Source organism: Pseudophryne corroboree, chromosome 1 (assembly GCF_028390025.1).
Source record: "Pseudophryne corroboree isolate aPseCor3 chromosome 1, aPseCor3.hap2, whole genome shotgun sequence".
Lineage (NCBI taxonomy): Eukaryota > Metazoa > Chordata > Amphibia > Anura > Myobatrachidae > Pseudophryne > Pseudophryne corroboree.
The window spans coordinates 515,730,100-515,755,631 of record NC_086444.1 but is presented as its reverse complement, the minus strand read 5'-3'; the positions used below and the strand labels follow the sequence as shown (position 1 = coordinate 515,755,631).

The 25,532-nt window shown below is 42.6% G+C and overlaps 1 protein-coding gene across 2 annotated transcripts in view; it reads right to left on the bottom strand.

Annotated features, from left to right (window-relative positions):
* The window catches only part of DOCK8 (dedicator of cytokinesis 8), a 458,638-nt gene that overhangs the window by 318,307 nt on the left and 114,799 nt on the right, over positions 1-25,532 (bottom strand). For both annotated transcript variants that reach the window (XM_063913931.1, XM_063913933.1), the window contains exons 4-11: positions 24,336-24,407; positions 15,769-15,889; positions 13,278-13,490; positions 10,379-10,464; positions 8,004-8,070; positions 7,615-7,764; positions 7,288-7,368; positions 5,173-5,332 (exon numbers count right to left, since the gene is read on the bottom strand). In XM_063913931.1, the coding sequence (XP_063770001.1) occupies positions 5,173-5,332; positions 7,288-7,368; positions 7,615-7,764; positions 8,004-8,070; positions 10,379-10,464; positions 13,278-13,490; positions 15,769-15,889; positions 24,336-24,407 (950 nt within the window). The remainder of the gene's footprint in view (positions 1-5,172; positions 5,333-7,287; positions 7,369-7,614; positions 7,765-8,003; positions 8,071-10,378; positions 10,465-13,277; positions 13,491-15,768; positions 15,890-24,335; positions 24,408-25,532) is intronic.

Below are 25,532 nucleotides of genomic sequence, written 5' to 3'. Positions count from 1 at the left end.
CCCTTCTTCCCGGTTCGTTATCACTGCTCTGAGTGACTCCATCTTGATTTGAACCTTTGTAAGTGTTCAAATTTTTTTAGATTTAGAATAGGTCTCACCTAGCCTTCTGGCTTCAGTACCACAATATAGTGTGGAATAATACCCCTTTTCTTGTTGTAGGAGAGGTAATTTAATTATCACCTGCTGGGAATACAGCTCGTGAATTTTTTCCCATACTGCCTCCTTGTCGGAGGGAGACCTTGGTAAGCAGCCTTCAGGAGCCTGCGCAGGGGAAACGTCTCGACATTCCAAACTGTACCCCTGGGATACTACTTGTAGGATCCAGGGGTCCTGTACGGTCTCAGCGTCATGCTGAGAGCTTGTCAGAAGGTTTGGAACGCTTCTGTTCCTGGGAATGGGCTGCCTGCTGCAGTCTTCTTCCCTTTCCTCTATCCCTCGGCAGATATGACTCTTATAGGGACGAAAGGACTGAAGCTGAAAAGACGGTGTCTTTTTCTGCAGAGATGTGACTTAGGGTAAAAACGGTGGATTTTCCAGCAGTTGCCGTGGCCACCAGGTCCGATGGACCGACCCCAAATAACTCCTCTTCCTTTATACGGCAATACACCTTTGTGCCGTTTGGAATCTGCATCACCTGACCACTGTCGTGTCCATAAACATCTTCTGGCAGATATGGACATCGCACTTACTCTTGATGCCAGAGTGCAAATATCCCTCTGTGCATCTCGCATATATAGAAATACATCCTTTAAATGCTCTATAGTCAATAAAATACTGTCCCTGTCAAGGGTATCAATATTTTTAGTCAGGGAATCCGACCAAGCCACCCCAGCTCTGCACATCCAGGCTGAGGCGATCGCTGGTCGCAGTATAACACCAGTATGTGTGTATATACTTTTTATGATATTTTTCCAGCCTCCTGTCAGCTGGCTCCTTGAGGACGGCCCTATCTATAGACGGTACCGCCACTTGTTCTGATAAGCGTGTGAGCGCCTTATCCACCCTAAGGGGTGTTTCCCAACGCGCCCTAACTTCTGGCGGGAAAGGGTATACCGCCCATATTTTCTATCGGGGGGAACCCACGCATCATCACACACTTCATTTAATTTATCTGATTCAGGAAAAACTACGGTAGTTTTTTCACATCCCACATAATACCCTCTTTTGTGGTAATTGTAGTATCAGAAATATGTAACACCTCCTTCATTGCCCTTAACGTGTGGCCCTAATAAGGAATACGTTTGTTTATTCACCGTCGACACTGGATTCAGTGTCCCTGTCTGTGTCTGTGTCGACCGACTAAAGTAAACGGGCGTTTTAAAACCCCTGACGGTGTTTTTGAGACGTCTGGACCGGTACTAATTGTTTGTCGGCCGTCTCATGTCGTCAACCGACCTTGGCGCGTGTTGACATTATCACGTAATTCCCTAAATAAGCCATCCATTCCGGTGTCGACTCCCTAGAGAGTGACATCACCATTACAGGCAATTGCTCCGCCTCCTCACCAACATCGTCCTCATACATGTCGACACACACGTACCGACACACAGCACACACACAGGGAATGCTCTGATAGAGGACAGGACCCACTAGCCCTTTGGAGAGACAGAGGGAGAGTTTGCCAGCACACACCAAAAACGCTATAATTATATAGGGACAACCTTATATAAGTGTTTTCCCTTATAGCATCTTTTTTATATTTCTAACGCCAAATTAGTGCCCCCCCTCTCTGTTTTAACCCTGTTTCTGTAGTGCAGTGCAGGGGAGAGCCTGGGAGCCTTCCCTCCAGCCTTTCTGTGAGGGAAAATGGCGCTGTGTGCTGAGGAGATAGGCCCCGCCCCTTTTTCGGCGGCCTCGTCTCCCGCTCTTAACGGATTCTGGCAGGGGTTAAATATCTCCATATAGCCCCCGGAGGCTATATGTGAGGTATTTTTAGCCAAAAAAGGTTTTCATTTGCCTCCCAGGGCGCCCCCCTCCCAGCGCCCTGCACCCTCAGTGACTGCCGTGTGAAGTGTGCTGAGAGGAAAATGGCGCACAGCTGCAGTGCTGTGCGCTACCTTAAGAAGACTGAGGAGTCTTCTGCCGCCGATTCTGGACCTCTTCTCGTTTCAGCATCTGCAAGGGGGCCGGCGGCGAGGCTCCGGTGACCATCCAGGCTGTACCTGTGATCGTCCCTCTGGAGCTAATGTCCAGTAGCCAAGAAGCCAATCCATCCTGCACGCAGGTGAGTTCACTTCTTCTCCCCTAAGTCCCTCGTTGCAGTGATCCTGTTGCCAGCAGGACTCACTGTAAAATAAAAAACCTAAGCTAAACTTTTCTAAGCAGCTCTTTAGGAGAGCCACCTAGATTGCACCCTTCTCGGCCGGGCACAAAAATCTAACTGAGGCTTGGAGGAGGGTCATAGGGGGAGGAGCCAGTGCACACCACCTGATCCTAAAGCTTTACTTTTTGTGCCCTGTCTCCTGCGGAGCCCGCTATTCCCCATGGTCCTTTCAGGAACCCCAGCATCCACTAGGACGATAGAGAAATGGACATTGCACTTATTTTAGATGCCAGCCGGCAAATATTCTCTGTGCATCCCTCATGTATAAAAGTGCGTCTTTAATATGCTCTACGGTTAGCAATATAGTGTCCCTGTCTAGGGTATCAATATTTTCCGACAGGGAATCTGACCACGCAGCTGCAGCACTGCACATCCATGCTGAAGCAATAGCTGGTCTCAGTATAACACCTGTGTGTGTATATATAGACTTCAGGATAGCCTCCTGCTTTCTATCAGCAGATTCCTTCAGGGCGGCCGTATCCGGAGACGGTAGTGCCACCTTCTTTGACAAGCGTGTGAGCGCTTTATCCACCCTAGGGGATGTTTCCCAACGTGACCTATCCTCTGGCGGGAAAGGGTACGCCATTAGTAACCTTTTAGAAATTACCAGTTTCTTATCAGGGGAAGCCCACGCTTCTTCACACACTTCATTTAACTCTTCAGATGGAGGAAAAGCTACTGGTAGTTTTTTCTCTCCAAACATAATACCCTTTTTTGTGGTACCGGGGGTAACATCAGAAATGTGCAACACATTTTTCATTGCCTCAATCATGTAACGTGTGGCCCTACGGGAAGTTACATTCGTCTCATCGTCGTCGACACTGGAGTCAGTATCCGTGTCGACATCTGTGTCTGCCAACTGAGGTAGCGGGCGTTTTAGAGCCCCTGATGGCTTTTGAGACGCCTGGGCAGGCACAGGCTGAGAAGCCGGCTGTCCCACATTTGGTATGTCGTCAAACCTTTTATGCAAGGAGTCGACACTGTCGCGTAATTCCTTCCACAGCACCATCCACTCAGGTGTCGACCCCGCAGGGGGTGACATCACATTTATCGGCATCTGCTCCGCCTCCACATAAGCCTCCTCTTCAAACATGTCGACACAGTCGTACCGACACACCGCATACACACAGGGAATGCTCTGACAGAGGACAGGACCCCACAAAGCCCTTTGGGGAGACAGAGAGAGAGTATGCCAGCACACACCAGAGCGCTATATAACACAGGGATCCCACTATAAATGAGTGTTTTTCCCTTATAGCTGCTTATTATATATATATACTGCGCCTAAATTTAGTGCCCCCCCCTCTCTTTTTTACCCTTATGTAGCTTGACACTGCAGGGGAGAGCCAGGGAGCGTCCTTCCAGCGGAGCTGTGAGGGAAAAATGGCGCCAGTGTGCTGAGGGAGATGGCCCCGCCCCTTTTCCGGCGGACTTCTCCCGCTTTTTCTGGAATTCTGGCAGGGGTATTTTTACACCTATATAGCCTTCCTGACTATATATGGTGTAGATTTGCCAGCCAAGGTGTCTTATATTGCCCTCAGGGCGCCCCCCCCCCCCCCAGCGCCCTGCACCCATCAGTGACCGGAGTGTGAGGTGTGCATGAGGAACAATGGCGCACAGCTGCAGTGCTGTGCGCTACCTTGTTGAAGACAGAAGTCTTCTGCCGCCGATTTTCCGGAACACTTCTTGCTTCTGGCTCTGTAAGGGGGCTGGCGGCGCGGCTCCGGGAACGAACACCAAGGTCGGGTCCTGCGCTCGATCCCTCTGGAGCTAAAGGTGTCCAGTAGCCTAAGAAGCCCAAACTACCACCTGTTAGGTAGGTTCGCTTCTTCTCCCCTTAGTCCCTCGCTGCAGTGAGTCTGTTGCCAGCAGATCTCACTGTAAAATAAAAAACCTAAATATACTTTCTTTCTAGGAGCTCAGGAGAGCCCCTAGTGTGCATCCAGCTCAGCCGGGCACAGATTCTAACTGAGGTCTGGAGGAGGGTCATAGTGGGAGGAGCCAGTGAACACCAGTAGTCTAAAGCTTTCTTTTAGTTGTGCCCAGTCTCCTGCGGAGCCGCTATCACCCATGGTCCTTACGGAGTCCCAGCATCCACTTAGGACGTTAGAGAAATGTAAATTAACAGTTAGGAACTGATTGGCTGGTGCGTTTATCACCTTACACATATCACTGGTTTATCACTTCCTTATGCCTTCTCCAGGTTAATACATCTGCCCCAGTATTAGAAGAACATCCAGGGGGCTTTACCTGTCTTTAACATATGAGAAGGCCAGCAAAATACACCAGTGTGCCTAACATGGCTACATATTATGGGCAATGTTATGCAGATGTCCAAAGAGATACGTAAATGTATAATCTGCATATAATTGATGGGATACTCTGCAAAACAAGAACTGTAAGATTTGAGAGGTTACAAATGTACCAGTTCCTACACTTCATTTATGTGCCTCCCTGACATAATACTTTACTACTAAGCAAAGCATAATAGTGCACTATTAATGGAGCAAATGAGAGTGACTTCTCTGTTTCTAGGGAAAAAATACACAAATTGGTCAATAAATACAGTACGTGCCAGTTTAAGTCTGGCATGTATATATTGGACTATATTACAAAGTATTATTAATAATAATATTAATAATAATAAAATAAAAAAAAATATATATATATATACACACACTGTATATACACATGGGAGCCAACATTCAAAATAATTGGAAATGGTATGCATAAACAAGGATAGTGGCAGTACTATATTAGGGGTTTCTCAATCACCCAAAGTGCTGGCTCCTTCATATATGTCAGTGTGTGCAAGGTAACACATTAAGTAGTGGTGTGATAAAACATACCATTCCCATTTTCGGATTCAGGAGCTTCTTTTTCCAGTGTCATAACATTAATGCAATTTAGGAGACTAATTGGTGCCCAAGCAAACGGCATACGATATTTTCCCAAACGTTGACAAAAGTTTTCTGTCTGAGCTTTAAGCTTTTCTATTTTTTCTTTTGTCTGCAAAAAAGTGTAAATAAACCTAAAGATATTCTTCTCTAAAACAGCATTTTAGGTTATACTCCTACAATGGTCTGTATATGTTTTGTAATATTTCTTTCTAATGTATTGTCAAAAATACCATTTTGGGGCCTTACAGCCAAAGTCAATAAGCATGCAAACAAAACAATGGCCCTCATTCCGAGTTGTTCGCTCGGTATTTTTCATCGCATCGCAGTGAAAATCCGCTTAGTACGCATGCGCAATGTTCGCACTGCGACTGCGCCAAGTAACTTTACTATGAAGAAAGTATTTTTACTCACGGCTTTTTCTTCGCTCCGGCGATCGTAATGTGATTGACAGGAAATGGGTGTTACTGGGCGGAAACACGGCGTTTCAGGGGCGTGTGGCTGAAAACGCTACCGTTTCCGGAAAAAACGCAGGAGTGGCCGGAGAAACGGTGGGAGTGCCTGGGCGAACGCTGGGTGTGTTTGTGACGTCAACCAGGAACGACAAGCACTGAACTGATCGCACAGGCAGAGTAAGTCTGGAGCTACTCTGAAACTGCTAAGTAGTTAGTAATCGCAATATTGCGAATACATCGGTCGCAATTTTAAGAAGCTAAGATTCACTCCCAGTAGGCGGCGGCTTAGCGTGTGTAACTCTGCTAAATTCGCCTTGCGACCGATCAACTCGGAATGAGGGCCCATATTCACTGAAGGACCAGTGGAGAAAATACGTGCAAAGACTGGTAGGTGAGAGGGATGTATAAGGATATATACAGGTGAGGTACCTTATTCCTAACTGACTTGACCTTTAGCAAAGTACTGACTGCAGTATGTAAATAATAATGGCCCTCATTCCGAGTCGTTCGCTCGGTATTTTTCATCGCATCGCAGTGAAATTCCGCTTAGTGCGCATGCGCAATATTCGCACTGCGACTGCGCCAAGTATCTTTGCTATGAAGATAGTATTTTTACTCACGGCTTTTTCATCGCTCCGGCGATCGTAATGTGATTGACAGGAAATGGGTGTTACTGGGCGGAAACACGGCGTTTTATGGGCGTGTGGATGAAAACGCTACCGTTTCCGGAAAAAACGCAGGAGTGGCCGGAGAAACGGGGGAGTGGTTGGGCGAACGCTGGGTGTGTTTGTGACGTCAAACCAGGAACGACAAGCACTGAACTGATCGCACAGGCAGAGTAAGTGTGGAGCTACTCTAAAACTGCTAAGTAGTTTGTGATCGCAATATTGCGAATACATCGGTCGCAATTTTAACATGCTAAGATACACTCCCAGTAGGCGGCGGCTTAGCGTGTGTAACTCTGCTAAATTCGCCTTGCGACCGATCAACTCGGAATGAGGGCCAATGTGCAGTTGTCAGTGTTGTTGCTAGTCTACTGCCATCTGTAGTTGGTGTTATGTCAGATCTTACAGGTTGCATTTGTCAGTGTTGACAGTGCACTGTCACCTGCCATATGTAGATGGTATTGTGCCGGATTCTCACATGTTGTATTTGTCATACAAGCTGGTATTGCAGTGGATCCTACGGTCATATAGGATCAATCACACTGCGGCCGCATCCAGGAAGGATGCGGCTGCAGTATGATTGACAGTGTCGACTGTCAGGGGGCAGCGTAGCGGCGTCCTGAACGGGGGTGGGCTGGGACCGTTTTCGGGGTGGCTATGTAACGTCACAGGCAGCCGCTCCAAAAAATAAAATGACGGCAGACCGCCTGCTGTCAGGGGTCAACCTTAGTTTAGAAGTGTCCGCAATCTATTTGTAGACACATCGGGAGGCAGCCTCACGAATGCTGGGCGGCCTTGACCTGTGCTGGGCAGCCTACAGCATGTGAGGAGATGAACGCAGATCTGGCTGCGCATAAGGTCCTATATACAGTATATAGGCACTAGTGTTGTTTTCTAATACAGGTATACGTAAGGTAGCAATTGTATGGATGAGTGGCATACAGTACCTTTCCCCCATCACTTTCTTTTAACACCATGTATGGTTCAGAACACTCTGAGATCTCTCCTTGTTGAAGAACTTTTTCAATCTGTAAAAAAATTAAATAAAAAGCAATTGTTAATAAATACATAAATGCAGCCAATGTTTTTGAAAAAGTTTTTTTTAAACGACACAAATTTATCATATTATAGCCATTTTTTCAGTTGAAGGTTACCCTAGAAATCAAGCCAAGCTGGCACTGCCTCCCTGAATATAGGATATATGTTATTGATACTCCAAGCTGAATACCAGATACTACAACTAAAGACACCGATGTACATTATACTTACTGTACCTTAACAACTAGGAAGATATCTTGAGAGGGATAGGTAATGGAGAACAGTGCAGTTCTTGCTTGGCTGGAAGGAGCAACGTGGGGAGTGTGAGCATGCAAATACTTCTTGAACGCCTCTGAATTCAAATCACAATGGAAACTCTCGGAGATCTAATAGAAAAAAAGACATGTGAAGCAGCAACCTGTAATACTGCACAGAAAGCGTTTTATAACACATTTTACATGTCTCTTTTAAGCTATTTGAAACTCTGAAAGGTGTTAGTAGTACATAACTTCTATGTAAAAGCTGACTGTTTGTTATAAAGAATGTGAACCATTGCAATCAAACAAACAATTTAGGATGTTATGTAAAAAGCATTGCGAACAGAACATTTTATCATGTTTATTACCTTTTTTCTTTCTTTACAATCATAAAGTGCAATACTCGCAAACAGCGGCTCAATGTCAATGTCAAATCTGTTCATAAAAGAGGAAAGACCTTTGTTTGCATTATATAACAGAGACATTTTCCAAAGTACAATGTACACAGTAAACAACTTAACTTATGTTAAAAATGCATAAATGCATAAAATATGCTGTAGTGACTTGTTACAGCAATATAAAGTCTGTGAAAGTTATTTAATAATATTTTGCAAAAGATATAAATCTCCACTGAAACCGCAGCAACACACTCTTTCATTTGCTCAAATCTGGTCACACATGTCATGGTAACAGCGCTAATATCCGGCGGGATCAGTATGAGATCCCGGCGTATGGTATCCCGACGTTTGAAATACTGACGCTGGGATACCAATGTTGAAAATACCAACAGGGGTGAGTAAAGGGTATTCTACCCTCTCCCACCCCCTCTAACCCTCCCTACCTGTAGCCAAACGCTAACCTCCCCCATTTTTGCCTAACCCTAACTACCCCCGGAGGTGCCTAAACCTAACCCCTAATCCCTGCTGCCTAAACCTAACCCTCCCACCCCGTAGCCTAACCCTAACCCTCCGAGGGGGGTGCCTAACCCTAACCCCCTCCCTGCAGCCTAACTCTAACATCCCAGGACACAGCCTAACCCTAATCCCCCAGGACGCAGCCTAAACCTAACCTCGCCCCTCTGCAGCTTACATCAGCAGCGCTGCAGTGTTTCCTCTTTTGGGATCCTGGTTGCCGGTATTCCGGCACCGGGATGTTAATCCCTTTCTGGATGCCGGTGTCAGCATTAAGAGTAGTGTTGGGATCCCGGCGTCTGTATTCTGACTGCCGGGTTCCCAGCAGCTGGGATCCTGACAGCTTCCCTATCTGGCAACTGGCCTGGTTACACACGCATGAAAGAATCCAACGTGACTATAATGAAATTCATGGGTTTATTATCAGGCATGTTGCTGGACTATCTGGCTGCTCAGTCTTTGCACCAACAGCTAAGATCTTGTCCATACTGATTTCCTAAGTGTATGGCTAATTTTGACACTGATCGTGGCACACAGCGTCTGTACTGAGCTCCAGTGGTGGCCATGTAAGTCCTGCACAAATGGCACTAGACAGATAAAAGTCTGGTACCTCTACATTCATGTATAATTGTACATTTCAACAACTTAAATAGCCATCATTTTTTGTATTTTACAAGTATGACCTCTGGTTCTTAAAAAGTATGTAATTTTACTTTCGCAGTGGAAGTAAAAAATAAAAAATAAATAATATAGAAAATGGCAAAAGAAATATTGTGGCAGAAGTCACTATCAATGTGTTTGAAAAGGGACAGATACAGCTTTACAGTTTACTACAGGGTCAGATACTAGCAAAACAAACTATAGAAACTAAGGGATGATTATAGGCTTTCAGGCCAAGGGTGGCAGTAGTTCTGAAACAGCGCAGTTTGTGAGCTGTTTGCGTGCTGCTGTGGTGAAGGTGTATCGTGACTGGACAAATGGCACCATTGCGAATAACAGATGGGGAAACTGCGGAGCACCTCGTGCCATTGATACGAGAGGTGAACATTGGCTATAAAAGTGCATGAGCGCCGACCGACACGCTACAGTGGAGCAACTCACCATCAAAATGAACCTGGGGCTATCAGACATATGTCTATAACGACAGTTCAGCCTGTCTAGCTGCTGTCCATGCTGCACACGGCGGTTACTCTGGCTATTAGCTGGTGGTCATAATAACGTGACTCGACCATGTTTATGTAATATAAGACCTGAAGTGCAACAGACATTGCACTGCAAAGGAAACAGCAACCACATGCCACTATGCTGACTGTCACTATTAGAGTAGAAAATAGAGTGCCCCTGGGATGCAAGTGTTCACTTATGATTGGAGAGGCAGATAAATAGGTAAAAAGTGTAATTCATTGCAGAAGCAGATTTTTTGGCCAGCAAGATCCAGATTGCACTGTCAGGACTATACTGTACCTACATCTGAGAAAAACTGTCAGACATGCAGTTTATAAAATAAGCCACAAAATAATCATCCATTATTTTATAACCCAACCCATCCTGACGCGCACACCTGATCTGGGGTGTTCTGAAAACATACTCTACAAGTGTAGATTTGTTTTATAAATGGGGGCCTAATAGTTTACATTTAATTAAAAAATGCTAGAGAGTATAGATCTGAAGATGTCAATAAGATACTCGACTGAGCAAATCATTACCAGTTCCTACAATGAGGCAAAAAGACCCCAAAACAATACAGTAAAGAAAAGGCCATGCTCTGTAGCAAATAAGACTGGGAACATTCTGGAGTCAGGGCATAAAAAGAAGGTGTCATAATACTGTACTTCAGAGTATGTAGCTTGACAATTATCCTGTATCCCATGTGTTCCTTTGGACAATCTGGTAAAGGGCGGATTTCAACAGCATCGTCCTAATAATGATACAGTAACACATTATAGCCAAACCAAATTAGAAATGTATAAAAAGTAAATAGGTAACTTTGTAGCAAAATAGCTGTACTTTGATTTATATATTATTTTACAAAAGTAGGGATAGTTAACAGTAACACTGTTTCATACTTTTATTATTGTTTAACTTATTTAACCATACAGCATATGTTAACAAGAATAATAGACGGTCGTCACCCAAAGAAGGCTTACTTTGTGGTGCACTCTTTTTTTGATAAAATTTGTTAATGTTATAATATTAAAACTTAACATTTATTGAGAATATTTAAGATAAAGTAGTCAAAAAATTAGGACATATAAATAGAGCAGGTTCATCATGATATGGTTTGTACCTGCTATAACAGAAAATATAATCAAGATATAAAGATAATCAATTCATATTAAGAATAGCTTATAATTAATTTCGTAGTGGGAATAACCCATACAATAGTGATTGCAGAAATGTGAAAAAAGTGAAATATCAATTTAAATAATATTACGGGTCACTCCAAATTTTCAGAGATCTTTTTTGTTAGATAATTAGATCTCATCTTGAGAATGTGTACCCGTTGTGACGGCCTCTGTCTATTATGTTAGTGTACAAACCCTTGTTTAAAGAGAGTAATGGTCCTCCAAGAGGACAGGAATGGCTCAAATACACGATCCAACAGTTTATAATAGTTAATATCGCACCTACTACATCAAAAAGTCAATCAAGGGATAATCAAATAATAATAGTATCTTATTACACGTTTTAGATCAATTTCTTGATTGTCCAGGTTATAATAGCATTTGCATCTCCCAATTGCACATAGTGACTGCTGTCACTAATACCGAACTAACATGGTAACAATTCATTGAAAAACATCAGATGTTGTATTTGTTAGTACCAACATTGTTTCATAGTGATATATATCTTATTGCAAATAAATAAGCTGCTCACTCTTTTAAGCTTATTTATTTATTTATTTGCAATAAGATATACAGGTTGAGTATCCCTTATCCAAAATGCTTGGGACCAGAGGTATTTTGGATATCGGATTTTTCCGTATTTTGGAATAATTGCATACCATAATGAGATATCATGGTGTTGGGACCTAAATCTAAGCACAGAATGCATTTATGTTACATATACACCTTATACACACAGCCTGAAGGTCATTTTAGCCAATATTTTTTGTAACTTTGTGCATTAAACAAAGTGTGTGTATATTCACACAATTCATTTATGTTTCATATACACCTTATACACACAGCCTGAAGGTCATTTAATACAATATTTTTAATAACTTTGTGTATTAAACAAAGTTTGTGTACATTGAGCCATCAAAAAACAAAGATTTCACTATCTCACTCTCACTCAAAAAAGTCCGTATTTTGGAATATTCCGTATTTCGGAATATTTGGATATGGGATACTCAACCTGTATATCACTATGAAACAATGTTGGTATTAACAGATACAACATCTGATGTTTTTCAATGAATTGTTACCATGTTCGTTCGGTATTAGTGACAGCAGTCACTATGTGCAATTGGGAGATGCAAATGCTATTATAACCTGGACAATCAAGAAATTGATCTAAAACGTGTAATAAGATACTATTATTATTTGATTATCCCTTGATTGACTTTTTGATGTAGTAGGTGCGATATTAACTATTATAAACTGTTGGATCGTGTATTTGAGCCATTCCTGTCCTCTTGGAGGACCATTACTCTCTTTAAACAAGGGTTTGTACACTAACATAATAGACAGAGGCCGTCACAACGGGTACACATTCTCAAGATGAGATCTAATTATCTAACAAAAAAGATCTCTGAAAATTTGGAGTGACCCGTAATATTATTTAAATTGATATTTCACTTTTTTCAAATTTCTGCAATCACTATTGTATGGGTTATTCCCACTACAAAATTAATTATAAGCTATTCTTAATATGAATTGATTATCTTTATATCTTGATTATATTTTCTGTTATAGCAGGTACAAACCATATCATGATGAACCTGCTCTATTTATATTTCCTAATTTTTTGACTACTTTATCTTAAATATTCTCAATAAATGTTAAGTTTTAATATTATAACATTAACAAATTTTATCAAAAAAAGAGTGCACCACAAAGTAAGCCTTCTTTGGGTGACGACCGTCTATGATCGTCCTTCCCTTTTGTCCCTTCTCACATTGTATTTGCTTACTGGTGCACCTCCAGCCCAATTTAATTGGAATGAAGGTACCCAATCCTTTAAACTGTCTTTTTTAACTTGGCTGGTTACTATCTAATCAATTAATTATTTATTCTTAAATTAATATTGTCTAATAGCCTGTGCATGGCCCTTTGAGACTATACGTCTCTTTCCCCCTCTTTTTAACAAGAATAATAACAAGAATAATGTATGACATGAGAAGTGAAAGAAGGAATGAGTGTAGGCCAATAGAAAGCTAAATTTGTATTCCTCATACAGAAGACTCTTTTTGATCCAATAGTTTTGCAGCCTAGTAATACATTATGAGCCAGTGTCCTATTCATATTTGCTCCTAAAGTACCTCAGAGATGTAACTTTTGCATGGTCAGTCAGCGCTTTCATGAATATTGATTATACCACAAAAGGCTGACTTCACTGTCAATAAGTAAACAAAATGGCCTTTAAAAAAGCTATTTTATGTATACTAGATCAGCTACTTTATCCGTTCTAGTTAACAAAAAATTAAGTACTCTTAAACACCACTCTGGTTTCGTAACTTGGTAGATATCCCACAAAATGTCTAAGACTAAGTAACGAAATAAATATTACCTCATCCATTGGTGGACTGAGGGCAAAAAACTCTGCTTGTCTGCTGGCTTTGCGACTTTCCTCGCATTGCTTCTCCAGTTCTTCCACACTGGTAAACTGGAGAACATTCTTCAAACGACTTTCTGGATTTAATCCTCGCAAGTCAAAGTCACAGGAAGTGAGTGTTGTTTTTGCAGATTCACCAGACAACCCAGCAATCAGACCTGTATCAGCCTAATTAAGAAAAACAGCATTACTGGCAATAAAGGGACGTATATTTATGGTGTTTTGTCAAACTAATTACAAGACAGCAATTTGTCACAGTGTTGCTGCAATATATGTACTGATAACTGGAGATGGCCAACACTCTTTGGGGTCTATCCATGAAGCAGTGAAAAGAGTGGAGAATTGAGCCTGTGGAGAAGTTGCCCATGGCAACCAATCAGCTGCTCCGTACAATTATATCTTATGCAAATTACAAATGTTACTTCAATGCTGATTGGTTGCCATGGGCAACTTCTTCACTGGCTCACTTCTCCACACTTTTCACTGCTTCATGAATAGACCCCTTTATCCCTTAAAACAATTTGTCATATTGTACCAATATTTTCATTAAACCTTTACAATTATTATAATTAGAGAGAGCAGGCTCATAGAACTTTAGTGTCATTTTCCCACAATTAATTTATGAGCATGATATCATTTTAACGTCAACATGTGGGCTTTAGTTGAAAACAATGTAGCCTGTCAGGAGAACAGTTATTGATAGTCGCAAGGCCTTCTGAATTCTAATGTTGGGTACACACTAGACTCGAACAGCGATTTATCGCTAGCAGGTCGGTGGGTGTAGGCAAACGATATGACTGTGAATGCTAATAGTTATTAGGTAATGAGCCAGGGGCTTAAGCTACCAGTAACAGGATGCATCCCTTAATGAAAATAGGCTGCATGATATGCAGCAAGTGCCATGTGGACTAGATATTCTACAGAAATGCTTTTTGTTAGTGCTCTGCCTCTAGCTTTAGTACAGTGCAACTTCTCCATTTTGTGTAATAGCTTCTAGGCATTGACAATTCCACCCAGGGTAACCTCTGTAACGCACCCAAAATGGCTGCCTTGTCTTGTATTTTTCGTGGGTTGGTTATGTAACGTGTTGAACTTTTTAATCAAAATGGCTGCAATAACCCTGCATTAGCTCTTTAGGTTTACTATGTTCACTCTTTTTCGGATTGTTTTCTTTGTGCTCTCATACTAATCCTCTATGTTTTTGATGCTTGTAAATGAGTCCTGCTGGAGAAAAGCGCCATATAGATAAACTTATTATTATTATTATTACTACTACTATTATTATTATTTATTTGACGCATCATGTCAGTAAATGTGTTGAATGTTGCTGCTGCAAGTCTTAACACAGGTTTCTGCACAAATAAGTTATTTACATTATTTATTTATAATTAGAACATCTCAGTGGCCTGGGTTTGTTGAATATCCATAAAGTCAACTGCCTAAAAAGTAGACCATTAAAGGGTAGGCATAATGGAACCTACCTGCAATCTAAGAATGTCACACTGTGAAGGAACAAGATGGTAGAGGGACTTTATCTTGACCTTTGTATACCCTTGCTTAAAACTTACAATAACATTAACTTATCTACATACTGTAATAATGACACAATACAAAAGGAGATTATGTATTCAATTAGAGTCAATATTATTTCTATAAACTGAATTAAATGTTAGGAATTTATTCTTGTTTAATGTTACAGTTAGTATGGTGGCAGACAAAGAAAGGATAAGAAAACACAAGACAACAACAACAACAAAAAAACCTCATACAACTCAAATGTTGGTGTTCAACTCTCCAAAATCAAATAACACACCCGAATGGGCTTGTGTTAATTCCTGGTAGGGACATTTTCTTTACCCACAAGATTCATGAGGAGCGCTCACCCTGTACTAATTAACAATTGAAAACCATGAAGCCATTCTATTCTACACCGACACATAACCTTAAAACGCAGACATCAAAAAATAATTTAAAAAAACAGGGAGGGATGCCAAGATTTACAAAAGAAAAGAGGTGGAACTACAACCGACATACGCTTATAAATCAACAAAAACACACCCAACTAAATTAACTAGATAAAATATCAATCAATTGCTACACAAGAGGATTTAAAGCAGCAACTCACAGAAATGTCTTAAAGGGGGGCTTGCTGTAACCTACGTAGGGGTTTAATTATGCTCAGCCAGATTAACTGGCTTGCGCTTCAGTTATGATACAGGAGAAGAGACTTAATAAAGTTACTGTATCTAAAAGAATTTCAATGATTTTAAAGAAAAATACAATAAACTTATTTGATTTTCTTGGAAAGCCTTCCAGGTGTAGTCTGACAAAAGTAAACGGGGGGTTAGAATACAAAAGTGTTGGAAATTAATTAGTTAACTAATTAACTGATCCAGAAAAAAAGTTAACTCTGGGCTTACATAGAATACAATTATTGGAAAGATACCTGTTCATTTTGTCTGGATTCTGCTTCATCTGACTCAAATATCTGTTTCTGAAGAGTTTTTTGGAAGTCTTTTCTAGACCCACTTCTGCTAAAATTGCTAGTGCCAGAGTTTTCCTGGTTCCTAGCAGGAAAAGAGTACATGGTGTTTGAAACACACGTATTACATTGGACAATTAATCTTTGAAAACAAGTTGACTTAAATGAAAACAGAAAACAGAAATACAGGGAGCTCAAAAAGTTCCTCCGCAGTGAACGCTGTATCGGTTGCAGATCTCCTATGCAGCCGTGGGAAGCTAGAGAGGAACAACACTTCCAACATTTAATGTAAATGAGTGGATAACTCATTTTCTTTTATGTAAATAAAGTGTTTAAAAGCAATTATGTTTCTTAGCCCATATTCTTTGTGGGGAGACTTGCTTAGCACGCAGTCACTGTGGACTTTTTTAACTCGCTGTACTTCCATAAAAATAGGATTTTAATACCTACCGGTAAATCCTTTTCTCCTAGTCCGTAGAGGATGCTGGGGTCCACTTCAGTACAATAGACGGTTCCGCAGGAGCCATGGGCACTTTAAGACTTTTCAAGGGTGTGAACTGGCTCCTGCCTCTATGCCCCTCCTCCAGACCTCAGTTATAGGAACTGTGCCCAGGGAGACGGACATTTCGAGGAAAGGATTTATTTTATACTAATGGTGAGATTCATACCAGCTCACACCTCAACCATGCCGCACAACATGGCATTCAACATGACACACGCCAACAGGCATGAACCATTTACAGCAACATGCTGAAAACAAATGAAACACAACTTGTGTAACTAAAAAGAACAAACTGCAGGTAAAGTACGCACTGGGTCGGGTGCCCAGCATCCTCTACAGGCTAAGAGAAAAGGATTTACCGGTAGGTATTAAAATCCTATTTTCTCATACGTCCTAGAGGATGCTGGGGTCCACTTCAGTACCATGGGGTTATACCAAAGCTCCAGTACGGGCGGGAGAGTGTGGATGACCCTGCAGTACCGATTGACCGAACTTGAGGTCCTCATCGGCCAGGGTGTCAAACTTATAAAATTTAGCAAATGTGTTTGACCCTGACCAAGTAGCTGCTCTGCAAAGTTGTAAAGCCGAGACGCCCCGGGCAGCCGCCCAGGATGAGCCCACTTTCCTAGTAGAATGGGCCTTCACCGACTTCGGTACCGGTAAGTCTGCCGTAGAATGAGCGTGCTGAATTGTCCCTCTGATCAATTCTATCTCCTGCAGAGGTTCAAACCAATCTGATTGAAGGAACTGCAACACCACATTAAGGTCCCATGGTGCCATTGGAGGCACAAATGGAGGCTGGATGTGCAGAACCCCTTTCACGAACGTCTGAACTTTTGGAAAGGAGGCCAATTGTTTTTGAAAGAAAACTGATAAGGCCGAAATCTGGACCTTGATTGACCCCAATCTAAGGCCCGCATCCACACCAGCCTGCAGAAAATGGAGAAAACGTCCCAACTCAAACTCTTCCGTAGGAGCCTTCTTGGATTCACACCAAGAAACATATTTTCTCCAAATACGGTGGTAATGTTTAGACGTTACTCCTTTCCTGGCCTGAATAAGAGTGGGGATGACTTCTTTGGGAATACCCTTTCGGGCTAGGATCAGACGCTCAACAGCCATGCCGTCAAACGTAGCCGTGGTAAGTCTTGATACACACACGGCCCCTGCTGTAGTAGGTCCTCTCGAGTAGGAAGAGGCTGAGGATCTTCTATGAGCAACTCCTGAAGATCTGGATACCAAGCCCTCCTTGGCCAGTCTGGGGCAATGGAGATTGCTCAAACTCTTGTTCTTATTATTTTGAGAACTTTTGGAATCAGTGGAATTGGAGGGAAAACATATACCGACCGAAACACCCACTGGGTCACCAGTGCATCCACTGCTATTGCTTGAGGATCTCTCGACCTGGAACAATGGGGGTCATTCCGAGTTGTTCGCTCGGTATTTTTCTTCGCATCGCAGCGATTTTCCGCAAACTGCGCATGCGCAATGTTCGCACTGCGACTGCGCCAAGTAAATTTGCTATGCAGTTAGGTATTTTACTCACGGCATTACGAGGTTTTTTCTTCGTTCTGGTGATCGTAGTGTGATTGACAGGAAGTGGGTGTTTCTGGGCGGAAACAGGCAATTTTATGGGAGTGTGTGAAAAAACGCTACCGTTTCTGGGAAAAACGCGGGAGTGGCTGGAGAAACGGAGGAGTGTCTGGGCGAACGCTGGGTGTGTTTATGACGTCAAACCAGGAACGACAAGCACTGAACTGATCGCAGATGCCGAGTAAGTTTGAAGCTACTCAGAAACTGCTAAGAAGTGTCTATTTGCAATTTTGCTAATCTTTCGTTCGCAATTTTGATAAACTAAGATTCACTCCCAGTAGGCGGCGGCTTAGCGTGTGCAAAGCTGCTAAAAGCAGCTTGCGAGCGAACAACTCGGAATGACCACCAATATCTCTGAAGCTTCTTGTTTAGACGATATGCCATCATGTCTACTTGAGGAACTCCCCAAAGACTTGTCACCTCTGCGAAGACTTCTTGGTGGAGGCCCCACTCTCCTGGATGGAGATCGTGTCTGCTGAGGAAGTCTGCTTCCCAGCTGTCCACTCCCGGAATGAAAATTGCTGACAGAGCTCTAACATGTCTTTCTGCCCAGAGAAGAATCCTTGTCACCTCTGCCATTGCCGCTCTGCTTTTCATTCCGCCTTGCCTGTTTATGTATGCGACTGCTGTTACATTGTCCGACTGGATCTGCACGGGATCTTGAAGAAGATGTACCGCTTGTAGAAGGCCGCTGTAAATGGCTCTCAATTCCAGAACGTTTATGTGAAGGCAGGCTTCCTGACTTGACCATTTTCCTTGGAAGCTTTCACCCTGTGTGACAGCTCCCCAGCCTCAGAGACTTGCATCCATGGTTATTAGGACCCAGTCGTGAATCCCAAGCCTGCGTCCCTCTAGTAGGTGAGGACTGTGTAGCCACCACAGGAGCAAAATCCTGGCTTTGGGGAACAAGATTATTTTCCGGTGCATGTGTAGGTGGGATCCGGACCACTTGTCCAACAGGTCCCACTGGAATACTCTGGCATGAAATTGGCCAAACTGTATGGCCTCGTAGGCAGCTACCATTTTCCCCAACAATTGAATGCATTGATGGATCGACACGCTTGTTGGTTTCAATATTTGTTTGACCATTTTCTGAATTTCCAGAGCTTTTTCCACTGGAAGAAATACTCTCTGTACTTCTGTGTCCAGAATCATCCCTAAAAAGGACAATCTTGTCGTCGGTTCCAACTGCGACTTTGGAAAATTCATGATCCAACCGTGTTGTTGGAGTATTGACAGGGAGAGTACGATGTTCTGCATCAACTGTTCCCTGGATCTCGCTTTTATCAGGAGATCGTCCAGATAAGGAATTATGTTGACTCCTTTTTAACGAAGGAGGACCATCATCTCCGCCATCACCTTGGTGAATACCCTCGGTGCCGTGGAGAGTCCGAGCGGCAACGTCTGAAAACTGGTAATGGCAATCCTGTACTGCGAATCTCAGATAAGCTTGGTGAGGAGGATAAATAGGAACATGCAAGTAAGCATCTTTTATGTCTACTGACACCATGAAGTCCCCCTCTTCCAGACTGGAAATCACTACTCTCAGGGATTCCATCTTGAACTTGAACCTTTTCAGGTAGAGATTCAGATTTTTCAGGTTTAAAATCGGTCTGACCGAGCCGTCCGGCTTCGGAACTACGAAGAGGCTTGAATAAAAAACCTTCTCCTTACTGTGCCAAGGGTACCAGGACAATGACCTGATCCTGACATCATTTTTGAATTGCCGTTGTTACTGCCTCTCTTCCCGGTAGAGAAGCTGGCACGGTCGATTTGAAAAATCGGCATGGGGGGACGTCTTGAAACTCTAGTTTGTACCCATGGGACACTATTTGTAAGACCCATTGGTCCAGGCCAGATTGAATCCAGATTTGGCTGAAAAGTTTCAGACGTGCTCCCACCCGAGCGGACTCCCGCAAGGGAGCCCCAGCGTTATGCTGCAGATTTGGCAGAAGCAGGGGTGGACTTCAGCTCCTGCGATCCGGGAGACGCTGCAGATTTCTGTCCTTTTCCCCTTACCCTACCTGCAAAAAAGGGGGGAACCTTTGGCCTTTTTGTATTTGTTGGGCCGAAAGGACTGTATGTGAGAGTGATGTGTCTTTTTCGCCGGTGTAGGGGCATAAGGCAAGAATGTCGACTTACCTGCAGTAGCCGCCGAGACTAACGCATCCAGACCATCACCAAACAAGGACTCACCTTTATACGGGAGCGCCTCCATATTTCTTTTTGAATCTGCATCAGCATTCCACTGGCGAATCCACAACGCCCTCCGAACCGATACTGCCATGGTAGCGGTTCTTGATCCCAAGAAACCAATATATTTCATGGTTTCTAGTACGTACGCAGTAGCGTCTTTGATATGACCTAACGTTAGGAGTATCTCGTCTCCATCTATTGTGTCAATGTCTAATGACAAGTTTTCTGAACACTTTTCAATAGCACTACTCACCCACTCACAGCCAATGGTAGGCCTGAGTAGTGTCCTATTGGCCACATCAATAGATCACCTCACTCACTTGCGGTCTGTCGGCTCCTTAAGTGAAGCCATTCCAGGCGCAGGGAGAAACACCTTTCTCTTTTATGACAGGGCCCTGTCTAAAATGCGTGGTGACCCCCACTTTTTGGGGAAAAAGGTAAGCTGCCTGAATTCCTTTTGGGAATCTGAAATTTCTTTTCAGGTTAAATCAGACTCCCTCCAAGAGACTGTTCAACTCCTGAGGTGGAGGGAAAATTACATTACTTTACTACAGTAAACCCTCTCCTTGTGGTAAAAGAGGGGGCTTCGTAACTTCTAACACCTCCTTTATAGCGAAAACATGTTTTGAATGCTTTTTGCTAACTTAGGACGTATTCCCCTGGAATCACTAGTGTCGACGCAGGAATCAGATTCTGTGTCGGTATCAGTTTGTACTACTTGAAGGCAGAACTATTAAAAATCACATCTTCAACAGATTATTCAGTTTTCTGTATGAGATTCAGTCCAACCTCTTACTGATAGGATTCACACTATCATGTAACCTTTCACCCAGTAAGGCTCTTGGTGTCATATTACACCTCTGTGTCTCTATCACGTCTTCCACAGAGGAAGAGATTCCCTGCCACAGACATGTCACACACGTGCACAACCACACCACAGACACTCCGGGACTTATAGGGGACAGACCCACAGTAAAATCTGTCAGAGGGACACAGATAGAATTTGCCAGTTCACAATCCAGCGCCAGTAAGACAATGTCTGTGAACACAAAATGCCCACTGACATGCAGCACTTTTATAATGCTAATCACACAATTACATAGCACCAAATTCACTGTGCCCCCCCCCCCCCCTCCCCTGTTTTGCAACCTGATACTTGTTCAGTAGTGGAGGAGGACCAGCGTTGTCTCTGCAGCCTGAGGAGAGAGAGAAAATGGCGCTGAGCAGTGTGCTGGCTGACTGAGAAGGAAGCTCCACTCTTCAATGGTGTGTTTCTCCTCAGCTTTTATGAGGTCATTTTTTATACTGGCAGGGGTAGGACTGTGCCTCAGCAACTTATGCCCCTTATATATGCCAGTTTCCATAGGTTTCATGCTGCCCTGGGTGCCCCCCCCCCTCCGTCCCCAGCGCCTTGCACCCTGCAGTGCCTGTGTATGTGTGGGCAACATGGCGCGCTGTGCTCCCGCCAGCCGCGCGGTACCTTTAGCCGTCACTTTCTTGATTGAAGATCTGTCTTCTAACACTCACCTGTCTTCTGACTTCTGGCTCTGTGAGGGGGGTGATGGTGTGCTGTGGGAGTGAGCATCTAGACACGGCTAGCGTTCAGTTCCCTTCAGGAGCTATTGGTGTCCTGTCAGCCAGAAGCAGAGCCATGAATCTCTTTAAGAAGTTGGTTCCTACTTCTGCCCCCTCAGTCCCACGAAGCAGGGAGACTGTTGCCAGCAGTTCTCCCTAAAAATAAAAAACCTAACATAAGTCTTTTCAGAGAAACTCAGTAGAGCTCCTCTGGAGTGCATCCAGTCTGCCTGGGCACATTTCTAAAACTGAGGTCTGGAGGAGGGGCATAGAGGGAGCAGCCAGTTCACACCCTTGAAAAGTCTTAAAGTGCCCATGGCTCCTGCGGAACTGTCTATACCCCATGGTACTGAAGTGGACCCCAGCATCCTCTAGGACATATGAGAAATACAAATACTGTACTTTCACAGTAACCAAGCAAACATCTAAAAATGATGATCATTTACAAAATATTTACAAAATTGTAACAATGCAGTTCAGATGCTTCTGAGTTACACCACTTACATAATTTTGTGCTGTAACAGGTAAGCCATACCTCCCAACATTTAATTACCTTAAAGGGGGACATCTTGGTGCGCATATCGCGCCCGAAAAGGCAACGTGGTCTATGTAAAAGGAGCGTGAGCCACACCCCCATTTTCATCACTGAGGGGATATGCCCAGTGCTCTGTGAGCTGCTGGCATGCCCCCTCTCCCTCTGTCTCCACTGAATAGACGCTGTGCGCATGCTAAGTAGAGCAGCAGTGACAGGAGTCTCCCAACTGTTCCCCCCCCCCCCCCCACCGCAGGACACTACGGCCTGCGGGTGGGAAAGTGGGACTGTCCCAAAAAAAAAAAAAAAAACGGGACTGTCCCGTGAACATTGGGACAGTTGGGAGCTATGGGTAAGCACATGCGTTAGCATGGTGACAATACAGGTTGAGTATCCCTTATCCAAAATGCTTGGGACCAGAGGAATTTTGGATATGGGATTTTTCCGTATTTTGGAATAATTGCATACTATAATGAAATATTATGGTGATGGGACCTAAATCTAAGCACAGAATACATTTATGTTTTATATGCACCTTATACACACAGCCTGAAGGTAATTTTAGCCAATATTTTTTATAACTTTGTGCATTAAACAAAGTGTGTGTACATTCACACAATTCATTTATGTTTCATATACACCTTATGCACACAGTCTGAAGGTCATTTAATACAATATTTTTAATAACTTTGAGTATTAAACAAAGTTTGTGTACACTGAGCCATCAGAAAACAAAGGTTTCACTATTTCACTCTCACTCAAAAAAGTCCGTATTTCGGAATATTCCGTATTTCGGAATATTTGGATATGGGATACTCAACCTGTATCTGCAAGGTACAAGATTTAGGGATAAATTTACTAAAGCTTCTAAATTTGAAAAGTGGTGATGTTGCCAACAGCAGCCAATCAGATTCTGTCTATTATATTCTAGGATGCAACAGAGAAATGATAGACAGAATCTGATTGTTGCTATGGACAACATCACCACTTTTACATTTTAGAAGCTTTAGTAAATGTACCCCTAAGTGTGTCCTGAAGGGAAGAGCTGGGCACATCAAGGTTATCCCTTGCTGGGTGCATGAGGCCTCCTTTTTGCATTATTATGGTACAATGAGTTTTGTTTGCAGCCCAAAACCATTGAAATAAAGTAAATTGATGGAGAATGTTGTCAGGGTAGTCCATATCCTTTTTTCTCCACACAATAGCACTTTATTTTCCAGATCTGCTGAGGTGGCAGACATTGGACCACATCACATACTTTTAATGGGTTTGATTTAGCACCTTGTAAGTTCACTCTTACAGTACAGGACTGCAGGTGACCAATTTAATAAATGTGTTAAAGCATAGTAAAGTGAAACGTAATAAAGGCAGTTTAGCTGTCTCTTCACTGCCATGATTAATTCAAGCTAACACTGAGGGTAAACCAAGCAGTATTTTCAGAGAAACATAACAATTGTATAATGCATTCACAGACGCACACACACAAGTATAGGAGGCCACAGTTTTCCCTTCTGTTCATTCACTTTGCATTTTGTTAATTGACAAAAATAAACTAAAACCTCTATTTTGGAAAGCATTCTTATTTTGCAGCATTTTTACCACACCTGCCTAAAACTTTTGCACAGTACTGTATGTTACACAATGAGAGCAGATACAGTATGTGCTTGGATGCTATGGAAAAATAGATTTGTGCAGCTGTTCAATGTATTAAAAAAAGTAAGGTAAGTGTACATGAATAATGTAAGGTAATTATTATACAGTGGATGGCTACAAGAATACAGTATAATGCCATGCTTTAAGTACTATAACAGATATGGCTGCCTATCAATGAGCATATCCACTGGCTAAATGCCTTTTATAGACAGCAACAGTAAAACTGACCTTTATAAACAGGAATAGGACAACTGACACCTGCAGGCTACTAGAAGATACTATATACTATAAACAATAGCAGATACTATACTATAAACAATAGCAGAGACTGCCTCCTAGTGGCAGCATTAAATAATGATATTACATTGTAGAGCCCAGCTTCACAGTTCATTCTCATTGTTTCTTTGCTTGTTAAGCTGGCCCTAGACATATATTGCATGCATATGAATGTACTGTTAACTCAAAGCTATGCACACTTACTTTCTGTTGACAATCAACCAAGCTCGTAAATATGTCTCAATACAATCTCTGATATGTAAATCGAGCTCAGCCCTGAAGAGAAAAACATGAAAACATTAATATGACATTTGATGGGAGAACCAGGACATTTAATATCTTCTTATTTATGTTGATATCACATTATTTTCCATGTCATTTACTGCATTAAGCAGGCAATGAACTGCACATTCTTTCACAAAGCATCTGCTGCGTCTGCACAAAGGGGGTAATTTCAAGTTGATCGCAGCAGGAATTTTTTTAGCAGTTGGGCAAAACCATGTGCACTGCAGGGGGGGCAGATATAACATGTGCAGAGAGAGTTAGATTTGGGTGGGTTATTTTGTTTCTGTGCAGGGTAAATACTGGCTGCTTTATTTTTACACTGCAATTTAGATTGCAGATTGAACTCACCACACCCAAATCTAACTCTCTCTGCACATGTTATATCTGCCCCCCCTGCAGTGCACATGGTTTTGCCCAACTGCTAAAAAAAATTCCTGCTGCGATCAACTTGGAATTACCCCCAAAGCACTAACAAGTTACATCCTGAATAAGATGCTTGTAACAAGGAATGTCATTGTGCAACAGAACATTTTTCTGTACAAAAGGGACAGACATGCTTGTATGGGTAAAGAGAGATGAATAACTCCCTTTCAAATCTTGACAAATATACATTAAAACAACAATAATAAAAAAGGTAGGTAAGAATGTGTTTCTGAACATTGATATGGACTTGCTTTCCTAATTACATCAACAGGAACTAATAATTGTATGTAATGAATAGAGTGTCTGACTACAATGCCACAGTGGGTTTGAATCACAGGTATGCCAGAATCTTAAAATGTAATAAAGGGCAGTGTGACTGAATAACAAAGAGCTCTCAAGTTAAGTTGAATATGTAGAGGTAATAGCGACAAAAGGGGTGGTGGAAGGAGACAGGGGCGGTCAGGGGATGCTGGGCTTCAAAAAGGGGGAAAGCTAAAAGTGAAAGTCATTAAAACAGATAGTTGACAAGTGCTGCCAACAGCACCCCCTACCCTGCAGCACTATGTGGCACACTCTGCACATACCTAGTTACAGCCTTGGTGTATTTTATTTATATATATATATATATATATATATATATATATATATATATATATATATATATAAAAACCAGATGGTCAACACTCACACTAT